The 13,454-nt window shown below is 39.8% G+C and overlaps 1 protein-coding gene across 7 annotated transcripts in view; it reads right to left on the minus strand.

Moving 5' to 3' along the window:
* Positions 1-8,255: 8,255 nt before the first annotated feature.
* The window catches only part of col11a1a (collagen, type XI, alpha 1a), a 149,113-nt gene continuing 143,914 nt past the window's right edge, over positions 8,256-13,454 (minus strand). For 6 of the 7 annotated variants that reach the window (XM_034706184.1, XM_034706188.1, XM_034706186.1 and 3 more), the window contains 2 exons: positions 11,425-11,658; positions 8,258-9,553 (listed from right to left, as the gene is read on the minus strand). In XM_034706184.1, coding sequence (XP_034562075.1) covers positions 9,407-9,553; positions 11,425-11,658 — 381 coding nt within the window. In that variant the 3' untranslated portion in view covers positions 8,258-9,406. Of the gene's footprint in view, positions 9,554-11,424; positions 11,659-13,454 lie in introns of all 7 variants that reach the window. The other variant, XM_034706183.1, reaches the window with a different exon arrangement.

The following is a 13,454-nucleotide window of genomic DNA, read 5'->3' on the forward strand; positions in this document are numbered from 1 at the left end:
TCCTATTTGGGTCAGAATGAAAAAGACTGGATGGTGTATTTTTTACAGTGGCCCTGAAGGGCAAAACACAACAACATTTCACAAAACACAACAACGTTACAGAAAACATGAAGACAATGTCTTTCGAAATGTTTTCATCACAAAGGAGTCAAGCTGTGCTTTTGAAGTATCATTAAGATACATATTAAAAAGACCTAAAGACTGTGCTTTTAAAGTACAATATCCACAATGGTGGAATGAAAAGACTTCCAAAAGAGAGCTCATTCAAGCAGCCCCGTGAGGTTCAAGTAGGCTTTCCACCTTTCAATCTGATGGTTCTGGGTTCTATGGGCTTCCAATGTCAGATGGAAAGGAAAACACTTCCCCCACAATGTCCCACATAGCAAAATTGGTCTGATAGTTCTGTGCCAGATCTGGCATCAAGCCATGCTGGCTGACTGCTGGCATGGCAAGTGGTATGTCAACCAGATGTGGACCAGGTCTGGCAATGATTGCATTGTATATATGATGGCATGCCACATCTGGCCTGACTGTGGCTTGCTGAAAAGTAGTTCTGTCCACAAGAAAGAAGAAGTGTTGTCTCTAACCTTTACATTTTGTGAAATGCTGTTGTGTTTTAACCTTTCTTTAAAAGATAATTCACAAGTGCAATAAGCTTCTTATGAAACTAACTAATTCCAACAGGATCTAGTCCGATTCTGTTTGAATCACATGTATAAACTATAACTCATTCACCAGCTAATGATTGTTGATAGCTAAACCCAACACGGTGTGGACCAAATGACAAACTGAAGTCTTTAAAACAACACCTGATTGCATCTCTGTTCATACGGTCTATGCTTGAGATCTTACTGTAAGATTTCCGTGCACAGGGAACGGCACAGTTTTGACTGTATGAGGATCTTTCTTCCATTTAAACCAGAAGTCGTGTAAGATTGCATCTAAGTGACTCAAACATGATCAAACTGGTTTTGATCCTCCCTGTGATGTCAGACTGTCAGACACATTTCTGTACAAACAGCCTCTGAGTCAGTCATTCTGAGTGGGTTTGGTTGTTCCTCTGTGAGTCCAAATGGAGGACTGTCTCTCTCTTTTCTCAGACACATTTAAAGCTGGAGAGGAGGTGTCAGGTCCCCGTGTGATCCCCGGGGTGCTGCCTAATCTCTCCACATCCTGTTTTCAAATGGTGTTTCTTTTATCTGTGTTGAGGTGACTTTGAGAGGTGCTGATATATATATATATATATATATATATATATATATATATATATATATATATATATATATATATATATATATATATATATATATATTGTAATCATGTGTACTTTGTGTGTGTGTTCAATTATCTTTAATGCCTTTAAATAGTTTTAGAAAGGATGATGTTTACATTTTCATGTCAGGCAACCAATTCAATTCTTATAGCACTTATTCTCCCAAGTTATTTTAGAATGTATTTGAATTGTATTTCTATTTTTAATTTATCAAGTAATTATTAATTTGAAATTGTCAATGAACATCACATAAGTGTGTCTTAGTCTTAGGCGGTTCTGAAACTGCAGCCTCCAACTCTGCAGCCACATAATATTGGTATAGGATGCAGTCTAGAGCAGAAGATATTGGTTGGGTTCGGGTTCATTTCGGTCGTAATTTCTATCATTTTACACGGGCTCTGGCCGGGCTCGGGCTTGAGCGGTAAAAGGTTTTTCAAATTATAACTAAATATGTATTGAGTATTAAATGCATATTGTAGACAGAGGAACCTATGGGCTAATGTTGGCATTATTCTTTTTTTTAATTTCAGCTGCTGTTTACCCTCACATTGAGACCAGAGCCGGATTGTGGAGAAAAGTAGCGAAGCAAATCCTGCGGAGCCTTTATCTTTATACCGTTATTGTCAATTTATGCCAAATGCTCATCCTGATTTAGTAGTTTAATTTGATTTGTTAAGAAAGACTCATTTTCATTGGCGTGTTGTTGGCCTATTCGTAGTATGGTGTTTGTGGAGGCGACCACAATTTTATGTCACTTTTCGTTTTGTGTTGTTATTGCCAAATACCTTTCTGAGTTTGAAATTTATTCAGATTTTATTTGTTCAGAAAGACTAATTTAAAAGGCCAGCCTTAGATGAATAAATTATGTTCAAAAAATGTACAAACTACTCATTCTTAACAAAAGGCAAAAGAGATGTGTGAATGTGCATATTTGAATAATGTCGGGGCAGTCAGGCTGTAAACGGGTTCGGGCTTTAAAAAAATCTGGGTCATTCGAGTTTGAACGGGTTCAGGCAGAATTCTGTCGGGCTGGGCTTGGGTCGGGTCGGGTCTAACTTTTAAGGCCCGACTACAGCTGTAATGCAGTCAACTTGTTGATGACAAAAAAGGTATTAAAAGTACGTCTTATACATCAAATTTTACAGTAAATGTGATGAAGAGTTCAAACTCTAGTTTCTTTTCCAGTTGGTGCTAGAACAATAAAAGTTGAAAAGTCTTTAAAAGTCATGTGATGTATTTGGTATATTCACATAAACTTCTCAGCAATCATCTCTCAGCATACTGATAGTTGTTTTAACCTCTATTCTGTTCTAATGAAAAGTGACACTCTGCAGCCTTCTTCCTTTATCACTCTTCTCATTTTAAACAATGCAGCCAGAATGGTTATGGAAACAACATCAGAGGCTTTTTGTCTGGAAGCACCGGCTGCACATAATTTAAAACAGCAAATGTAGAGGCTCTTCCAAAACTTTAAATCACTATTGTGTTTCTCAATCAGAGGCTGAGAACAGAAAAACTGACACTTATTTATATGATAATGTAGAAGATTATTACTGTGATCTTTCAAAACAACTCAAAGAAGTTTGATTGCTTCATTTAAATTAACTGTGCGTCCTGAATATGTAAAAAGAGCCATTAAGGATGGGAGCGATCCCCTGAGACAAACACTATTTGTTAAAGGAACTGAAAGGAAGTAAAAGTAACATGAGAGCAGAGATGGATCCTCCTGTGAAGCTGTGGGGAGCTTTTTCTGATTGTTTTATGTGTGTGCGGTTCCACATGAGTATTCTCTTTGGTCGCTCCTCTACAAAGACCTCCACCCGAAAGAAAGAAAGATAAAAAGAAATACAAAGTCTATTTCTTTTTCTGCCTGGCTCTGACCTGTCAGTTGTTATTATGTGGATTTCTTTTGCACTCCTCCAGGAGAAAATAAAAGGTTTAGTGCTGGCCAGTCCTTTGAAGTGACACAGGCCATTGCTAACATTTGTTTCAAGGAGGCTCAGAAGGATTCAGCTCTAACTAGACTTATTTTTTCTCATTATTTCAAGCACACAAGAGGAGATCCAGCTGCTACAACCTGCATGAATATGAGTCATAAAAGGAAGACGAGACACTTTCAGAATGCATTCAATTACATTAAAAGTTAAAGAAGCACAGACGAAAAGTTGAAGCAGGAGTTTGAGTATTTCTAACTCTCATGTCTAAAGACTACATATCAAGCTGCTGCTGGTTAAATTAGCTTAGTAGTGTTGAAGTAGACTTTTGGGAGGTGTTGTCTTGTCTCAGAATTGAAAGCGTTTTTGCTTGGTCTATGTCTCAGACAAAAAAGGACTCCAGATTTTAAACCAAGACCACTCAGGACCACCACTGTTTTCAGTGGTGTGAATAACTTCCTGCCTTTTTACCTGTGTCTAGGTTGACCAAAAGTTTGGTGGAGTCACTATTTTTGTCAGTATGGTGACTTCAAAACACCTCTCCAGAAACCAATGGGTGATCTCACAGAGACTATGTTTTAACAGTCTGCTTTAAAAGCAGCAATCAAACATGGAAATCTGTGCTGAAATCAGCTGGATAAAGGCTAGTTGGCTAACCAAACGAGGTGACATAAGGTAACATTATGATGTGTTCAAGGTCAAGTCTGTAAAATGAACATTAAAGGTGACAAGGTGGCAAAATTGACTTTTTGATGGTTCTCTACATGAAATTTGTGTCCCTGGCATGTCTACAAACCCCCCGAAAATGAAAAAAATCCATTCTGCCCCTGTTTTGATTTCTACACCTTTCTGTAAATGTGTGTGAAACGAGCCGTTTCAGACTTCCGTTTTTTTGTTACGTAACAACAATACCCGGTCTGTCACGGAGTCAGAGCTCGGAGCTTGTTCAGCCCATAGACTGTATAAATTAATACTGAATCCCTCCCCCGTTTTTCATTACCTGCACAAATGTGTGCTAACAAGGAGCTTAGGAGGGAGGCATGCTAGTTGTAGGCTGTCTCAATAAACACAAAGGTCGGTTTTACTCCCCACGTCTGCAGATTTGAAGATCTAGTGGATCATTTTTATTTATCATGGATAAGTGCTAGCGCTAGTTAGCATAGCTACATAGCTACATGTCGTAGCTGTAGCTGTGTACCAAGACACACGTCAACATACTGACAAATAAAACAACAAGAAACACAGAATCTGTGACCAATCCTTCAGAAAAGGTCCTGCTGCCTTTCTGGCAGAGGTCGGTTTTACTCCCCATGTCTGCAGATTTGAAGATCTAGTGGATGATTTTTATATGTCATGGATAAGTGCTAGCACTAATTAGCATAGCCACATAGCTACATGTTCGTAGCTGTGTACCAAGACACACGTCAACATACTGATAAATAAAACAACAAGAAACACTAAATCTGTGACCAATGGTTCAGAAAGGTCCTGCTGCAGGCGCCTCTCCGTCAGGATCAGATTCTGGATCAGATTCAGAGGGTTGAAGTAACGTGATCTCTGAGCAGCCGTGTATATTCAGCCAACATGTAAACATTAGATCAACGTGCTGGAGAGCCGAGGCACATCCACTTCCTGAGGGGGCGTGGTCAGAGAGAAAACAGACTGTTCTGAGGAGGACTGAAGAAGAGGGTTTTTCAGGCAGACCAAAATCTGATGTGTTTTTTTGGGCATAAACTTTAAAGACATGTTTTGGGGACCTCTTAGACCAATATATATTGATGAAAAAAGCGTGATATGTCACCTTTAAGCTAAAAATTAATAAAATCTTGTCATGATGTGTTCAATGTGAAATTACAAAAAGAAAAACTTTATTTGTAGATTTTGGTGAGAAACTTGAATAAATATTGTTCGAAGGAGAAATTTGTTATCCCACAAATATAAGTAGATATGAGAAGGTAAGTCACTGACCTGTAACTAACTGTGCTAACAACTTGTTAGGAGGTTTAACTAAAAGTTTGAAACTAAACATTTGCTAAATTGTTATTTAAACCTAACATTTCGGCTCCATTTGATGGTAATTTGTATTCAGGTTGATGCGCAGTGTTAGGTTTAGGTGTTTTGCATGTAGGACAAAAAGTTCAATTTTGGGATCATCTGACCAGAGCACCTTCTTCCACATGTTTGCTGTGTCCCCACATGGCTTGTGGCAAACTTAAAACAGGACTTTTTATTGCTTTCTTTCAACAATGGCACTCTTGCATAAAAGCCAGATTTGTGGAGTGCGCAACTAATATTTATCCTGAGCTGTGGATCTCTGCAGCTCCTCTAGAGTTACCATTGGCCTTTTGGCTGCTTCTCTGATCAATGCACTCCTTACCTGGTCTGTTTAGACGGCCATTTCTTGGTAGGTTTGCAGATGTGCCGCACGCTTTCCGTTTTCAGATGATGGATTCAGGAGTGCTTTCGTGAGATGTTCAAAGCTTGAGATGTGTTTTTATAACCTAACCCTGCTTTAAATTTCTCCACAACTTTAGCCATGACTTGTCTAGTGTGTTCTTCCTTAGTCTTCGTGATAATGTTTGTTCACTAATGTTCTCTAACAAACCTCTAAGGCCTCCACAGAACAGCTGTGAGAGTGAAGTACACACAGGTAGACTCTATTTACTAATGAGGTGACTTCTGAGGGCAGTTGGTTGCACTGGATTTTATTTAGGGGTATCAGAATAATGGGGGTGAATACTTATGCACGCCACACAGATTTCAGATTTGTATTTATAAAAACAATTTAACACCCATGTTTCATTTTCCTTCCACTTCACAATTATGCGCTACTTTGTGTTGGTCTATCACGTACAATCCCAATAAAATACATTTAGGTTTGTGCTTGTGCTGGGACAAAATGTGGAACATTTCAAGAGGTATGAATACTTTTGCAAGGCACTGAAGCTTAGCTTAGCATAAAGACTGGTTACACAATCTACCTCTAACACCTATACAGCTGCTGGATTTTTCGACCTTTGCGCAGAGCTGGTTAAAACAAACTGACTGCTCACTGTATCTTCATATTAACACACAGACAGGAGAATGTTTCTTTTTATGTAATTACCAGCAAGAAAGAGAATAAGTTACCTAAAATGTCAAACTAATACTCTTCATCTCCCCCTTACAACACTCAAAATGTCATCGAATCTATGCTGAAAGTCTCTAAAGTCGCCTAATTAGGACTCCAGTACAACTGGTTACAACAAGATCAGTGCAGGCCTGTGAGTCCTCTCCTCTGCTCTCCTTTAATATGAAAGAAAGAGAAGCTTTTTAAAGCCGAGTTCTCTGATTCTTCTTTGAAGTAACATGGACCATGTTACCTTCAGACAGATCCAGGCTGTTTTTGTGTTTTTCTTTTTCCACTAGCATTCTTCTTGGTGAACTCTGCCCACAAGCTGCTGGCACCGGCTTCATATTTAGTCCCAAACACATTTCCCCTACTTGAAATTTCAAACAATCTGTCTTGCTAGATATCAGCACGCCCAGGTCTCCTACTTAGCCTGCCACCAGGCTTACTAAACACCGAACTTCCATACCTATCTCTGCAGGTGCCCACAGGGCGGCTCAATGTTATATTCTCAGGCTGAGCCTGACAAAGCCCCATGGAAGAAAGCCTGACCACCACACACCTGCTATCGTGCTCCTCCATGTCCTGTTTGATGTGACTTCTCCCATTTTGTCACTTCATAGAAGTTTGTTAAACTACTAGTATTCTACTAGAGCAATTTGGGCACACACTGTCTCTGGTAGGAAAAAGCAGAGCTAGTGAGAGTGGTAGTGATAATGGCAACGATGTTCAAAATTGTGACATTTGTCTCATTTCTTTTTAAAGGTGTGTGAGCCAAATGAGGATATAAATGTCAACATAAATATCCCTGCAGAAGTCCTGTTCACCTTGTCTAACGTTACCCTCGGTGGAAATGATCACTTTGTGAATTAGAACAAATAAGCAGGCTCATGTTTGAACTGGACCCTGAAATGAGATGTTCAGCTTAACGTGAATTCATGGAATCCTCCAACCGTGGACTATACCCTCACCCAGAGGTCCATATACAGAGGTTAGTTAAAGCTAAATCGTGGTTTGAAGACTGCAGATGGGTTACAGATGACATTACAGCTGATTGTATGTATCCCCCTTTGATTTCCACAGACCGTTTTCTGCACACATCCAACAGCCACACTGAGACAGACAAACACTTCCTTCACCAACATCTGGTCCTGTGTACATATTCTGCATTTTCACAACCCAAGCAAGGGCACTCAAAGACAAGGTGTTGGACCTTCCTGATGTGAATCCGTTATCTCATCTGTATGTGGCCACTGAAGTAAGGTTTGCACCTGTGCGCCTTAACACCTCTATGTCTGTGCTCGAGACAACACCCTCTTCTAATCCATGAAGCCTCTTAAAGCACACACACATAACTCTTCTCTGTAAGAAGGATCGAAACCATCAAGTGTAGTTGAGGTATTTCTACAATGTTAGAAGAATCCCTTTAACAGCAGCTCTTTAGCTTCATTTGAATTTCAGATTTGATATAGAAGGTTTCATTATAGAAAATATTTCTGGTTCGTCATTAACATGCAGCTGTGTAACATATGCTGAGATAACTGTGCAGAAATTATTCCACACTCCATTTGAGTCTGTACATCCTCGGTGTATAATGAGCCTTACCCAAACACAAAGACATACACTTCCCGCTGAGCTGTATTTGTGTGATTTTTGCACATTGTGATCAGATTCAGAGTGAGATGTGAGCTAAAGTCCATCACTAACCCTTCTCTGTAACACACACAGGGATATTTGAATCTGGTTTCATTTGTTCCTCTGACAAAAAGGAGTCACGTTTCCATTCATGTACTCAGAATGAAGGAAATTATTGTGAGATGGAACTTTATTGGTTTCAAAAGATGGAATTGCACGAGCCCCGAGTCTCAGATCGTTGATGTAAAGCATTTGACATGAACAGCGAGTGGATCTACTTTACACAAACCATTGAGACATTCAGTTCACTGTTGTTTAGAATCCAGTTTTTAATATTTAAATGAACTATAAAAAGCACATTAAAACATTTTCTCATTTTAGTTACAAAAATGGGTCACCTAAAGGGCTTCTCATTGCATTCACAGAAGGATTTGAACAGTGGATGTCTAACAGTTTACTCTCTTTTAAAAAATCCCCACCCAAAATATATAAACTTAATTGCTTAACCAAGGTATATACAGGGCATAACATCCTTGCATCTTACAGGTTATCAAGAAAGTTTGAGGTATACAACCAAAATAAAAGCCTGTCAGAAAACAAAACAGAACAACAAATAGAATTAAATAAAGGAAAAATGAACGCCATGATTGCTTCCTACGAGCACAGGATCACAACATTAGTGGGAGATGTTGCCGTGTTCGTGCTGGTTGATACTTCCAGGTGTTTCACCTCTGGTCACATGGGCAAAACAGCAAATAACCTCAAGCTTTGGACTGTCAGTATATACAAAGGGCATACAGTCTAATGTAGTGATAGAGAATTGTTTGAATGCTCACTTTATTTGCTTCATGACAGGAACACAAACAACAAAATACCAGATTTATCAATTTATTTGACTGAATGTTTTTTTTCTTTTAACTTAAATCTTTGAGCCGACGGTGAATTTAAAGAGCCAGAATCTGATACACATGCAAGTTTTGAAAGTGGATTCAGAAATAACAGTATTGTACAAAATAATAATTACAGTTTTTTATAATTATCAAAATACACCTTCTTTCGTAGCACCTCTTTATACTTTTGTGTTTTTTGAACAAGCACCATTGTAGTCGTTTTTCATACAGCACCTGGAGGATCCAGGGAAGAGGTCTGTGACCCCCTTCTCCTGGTCTCCTCCGATTCACCCTCCTCCTGCCACGCGTTCGAATGTCCTTCACCTTTGCTCCGTACCGTGGTTTAGTCATGTGGTTCGAGCCCTACAAGGGCAACAAGTATTTTCCTGGGTTACACGTACATACATGGACAGACATGTTTGCTACACCAACTCTTATTCAAAACTTGCATGTGGCATAGAAAAGGGTGGGGGGCTAGAAATGGGGTTTGGTGGTACCCAAAACGTCTCAACTTGACTTTCTTTGCTGGCCCCATCAAGTCCTCTTTTTTTTGTTTTTGTTTTATTTAGCCAAGGAAGCAGACGGGCCCAACTTCGAACCCAAACTTCTGTAACGGGTCCCCAAAGTCAGTGAACATGACATCGATGATTGGAACCTGATCGATTTTGGGAGTATTAATCTCCATCACAGTCTTTCCGTAGCCCTTCCTCGTCTGCAACAAGAGAGACAAAAAACACAGAGATACAGAGGACAGAATTAGACACCAATCAGAGGTATGCACACAGTTTTTTTCTGTATCTAATCACAACAGAGCTAAAGGGAAAACTTTGCTAATGTGTGTCTCGGCACAGTCAGGCTTTTTTTTACAGCCATCAGCTACAATCACAGCCTTCCACTTCGCCTTGTTTCACATCTAATGTGATTTCATTTCCAATCATTTCAGGAGTAATAGTTCTGTTCAACAAGAGCCAAAAGGATGAGAAACTGATAACATCCATTCAAAGTAGGACAGCTTTCAGCTTCAGAAACACTGAGGGATTAAATTTATCGGAAATCATTCTTGATTTTTGTTGGAAAATAACCTCTTCGTTTTTTTTGTTTTTTTTTTATCAAAGGTTAAACCAGGTACTTTTTCCAGTCCAGGTTTTATGTTTAATTAAGTATGAAAACTTTTTGTAATTGCCTCGGTACATTGCTTCAATGGGCAGCAGTGAAAGAGTAAATCGTTTCTGTAACATAGTCCATGAGGGGATGATGTGTCTGATCAAAGTGTGTCCACTAAAAGTTCCTTTTTCAGTCCCACATAGGCTCAGATTGTTCATTCCCTCCAGGATTTTGCGGGTTTTTTGTGATTGTTGCGGCCCAAAAAGCCTGATTTTGCGACAGCTTTTTGAAAAAAATTGCGGTGAAAGTTGCAATTTTATTTTTTTGCTTTTTTCCCCCAATAACATCTCAGGGGCAAGTAAATACGCTAAATTGCAGTTGTTTTTCGAAAACAGTCTTGATGCGACCACTGTGACTGTATTTAGATTCTCTTTATTCACAGAAAAATGCCATGAAAGGACGGGATTGCATATTTACGACGGTCCTTGAATGTACCTGCAGTGACAGGCGCACTGGACAGACAGTCAGTTCATGGCACTCTGAAACGCATCTGCATCTTTCAACAAGGAGTTGATCAAAACTTACTTAATGTGTCTGATGTATTACCAAACTGGATTAAATCAAGCTGTAGACACTGAGCTTTTTACAGTAATGGTGGCAACAACGTCAAACCTCAAATACTAAACAGACGTCCCCCGGTTGTGTCTTTGTCACTAACGCACACCGGGGCTAAAAATCATCAATGAAGATGAGACAGATGCATGGAGGCGGGGAGAGCTGGTTCATAAAGCACACCTGCTGAAGGCAGGTGACCAAGCGAACACTGCGCCCCTCAGACAATAACTCTAGTATCAATAAATAACAACGTTGTCATCGTCACTTGTCCTGCCTGCTGTCCTCGCTTTTCACCCGTTATCTGTGTGTGTTTTGCTGTTCAAAAGTGCCGATCAAGTGAGGACTTCCATTTATGTTCCAAGGAAATTAAATTGACGACGAAACAGATGACGTACAGGGGCTGAGATTAAGGTAATTGGTCAAGGCAAGGCTGCGCAAAAGTCGCGCTGATTGGTTGAATTTGCGTTGATAGTTGCGATCGCAAAATCGCAACTTCCTGGAGGGACCAATTGTTGTTCTAAGTGTCTGACAACATTTTTGAAATGATCCCTACAGAGACAACTTTGGCAAAAAACAGAAAGCTAACAACGGAGGCGAGGTAGACCAACAACTCCCATGTTCTTAGAGGTAAAACTCTAGTTTTTGTCAGTGGACTCTGGTGGCTGTGATGAAAACAGTGTGATGACTGTCAACAGTTAAGAAAAAAAAATCAGCCCTTTGTAACAAAAAGGTCTTCAGACACTTGGAATAACAATCTATGCCTGTCAGCAAAGAATTAAGACCTCATCTTTAAACAGCAGGAGCTAGCTTTGATAACATCACACGGAAACATTTTAAGGCTACATCCATCCACTCCATGCTTACCGCGCAACCGTCTGAGAGGGCCTTGATGTAAGGGTTATTGTCAAAGGACATCTCCTCATCATTGGCGCCCAGGAAGCGCAGCGCTTTGTCGTAGTTGTCGCCGGTGGCGTCGTGCCACGCCACGGACTGGTGGCAGCTGTAGGTGAAGTTTTGCCTGGCCGAGGCCGTCAGTAGTCTGAGGAAGGTCATCTGCACCATGTTTATCGAGCTTCCATCTGCGTCAACATATGAGAGCTGTGGGCGTTCAAACAGAGCGAGAGACAGAGAGAGAGTCAAACATGAGTCAGCTTCTTACTTTGAAAGGATTTTGGTGTTTGCTTTTAAAAGTTGAAAAGAGGAAAAATATGAAAGTGTGAATCAAATTTGTCAAAATATAAAGAGATATTAAGATAAATGAGGACAGCAGCTATTAGACAAAATACAATCAACAATGCAGAGCATGTTTTGATCTACGATTACAAGCCTTCAGATGAACAGATGAAGCTGTATGAACATACGGCCATAATATCTCAATATCAGTAAGAAGAAGATAGACAGAGTGAGAGCGGTAGGATGATTGATTAACTCAATACATTTATAATTAATCCTTAAAACTTCAAGGTGACAGAGAATTTAAAAACTTTGTCAGCTTACTTTTTGGACAAGAAGAGAAGGCGGAGATGCATCACCCATCTTAATATACAACCTGTGGTCTAACTCACCAAAAGATTTTAAAAGGCTGGGGACTAATAAGCTGCACGCTAACATTAAAACCTTTCACTCTCCCACTTCAAACTTTGCTGAATAGAGCTGCAGTGCCTCCATCCAAAAGAAGTGCTCCACAGTACAAAGACAGCCCCTAGAAGACATGTTAGACCACCTACAGCCTCTGTTCAACAGACTCTTAAAAGGCTGACGCACTTCAGCTCAGATGGATTCAAACTTCCTCTCATCACCCCTGACTCAGAGGAGACACAATCACTCTTACACTTCAGCTTCTAAGGCCTACTTTCAAGCTTGCAGGGGAAACATTATCTATTAACCGGACTCATAAATCTTTGCTTGACCATCAGCGTTGGAGGCCTTTAGTTTTTATGCGAAATATTTTTTTAAAATCAAATAATGATAAGTTGTATTTTAAACACAATTACTGGGGAAACAAAGTAATTCAAGTTAATGTCACTCATTGAAATGGGGAAGGAAGAAGATTGTGTCTGAATATTTATCTCTCAGTGTTTACTTGAAATGTAAGAAACAACATGCACTACGCTGCCTTCTGTTTCTTTCCTCATACTTCCCCATATATTTATGTTAGCACATTTTAAAGGCGTTTCTATAGCTCAAGTTTGAGTGCCATAATATGAAGGGTGCAGGGTTTACGTTAGCCGGTTTCAAGTGCAGTTGTCCGGCATATAGAGACACCATCGGCCAAGTGTCCGGCGGTAAAAATACCAAATATAAATAACTATATTGTTCATAATTTAAGCTGGGGGTTTCCTTTTAAACTGCATGTGAAAATGTGGTCCAGTCTTATATCTAGAGTCTACAATTTTACACACCAACATTCGTTCATGACCTTGCTGTGAAGCAGCAGATTATTTGGGGCCCCCCAAACGCCACACGTTACTGATTGACAGCGGCACGGAGAAAACAGTCGGACATGAATGCTCAAAAACATCAGGAGAACGCTTCTCCACTGATGATGCATCAAGGTAATTTGTGTTACCACAGATCCTACTTTGACAAATTTACAGAAGGTTATATGAACATATGCTTTATGAAGAGTTTAGCCTCCCAGCATGATGATATATAATTATCAAAACATAATCGGTGATGGCCGCCTTCCAAAACACTTAAAGGGGACAGATAGTGTGCAGGTGGATTACTCTCTAAATGTAAGTTATTAAGCAGATCGGGCTTTCAGAGCGGATGTCTGACAGTTGTTCTATATGGCCGGAATTCTGGAGTATCACTGGCCAAATTGGCCGACATAAAAAAGTCTACCGTAAACTCTGGAAGGGTGGAATGGCTTACAAAGAACAGTCTTTATG

The sequence above is a fragment of the Notolabrus celidotus genome, chromosome 17, assembly GCF_009762535.1.
Source record: "Notolabrus celidotus isolate fNotCel1 chromosome 17, fNotCel1.pri, whole genome shotgun sequence".
Lineage (NCBI taxonomy): Eukaryota > Metazoa > Chordata > Actinopteri > Labriformes > Labridae > Notolabrus > Notolabrus celidotus.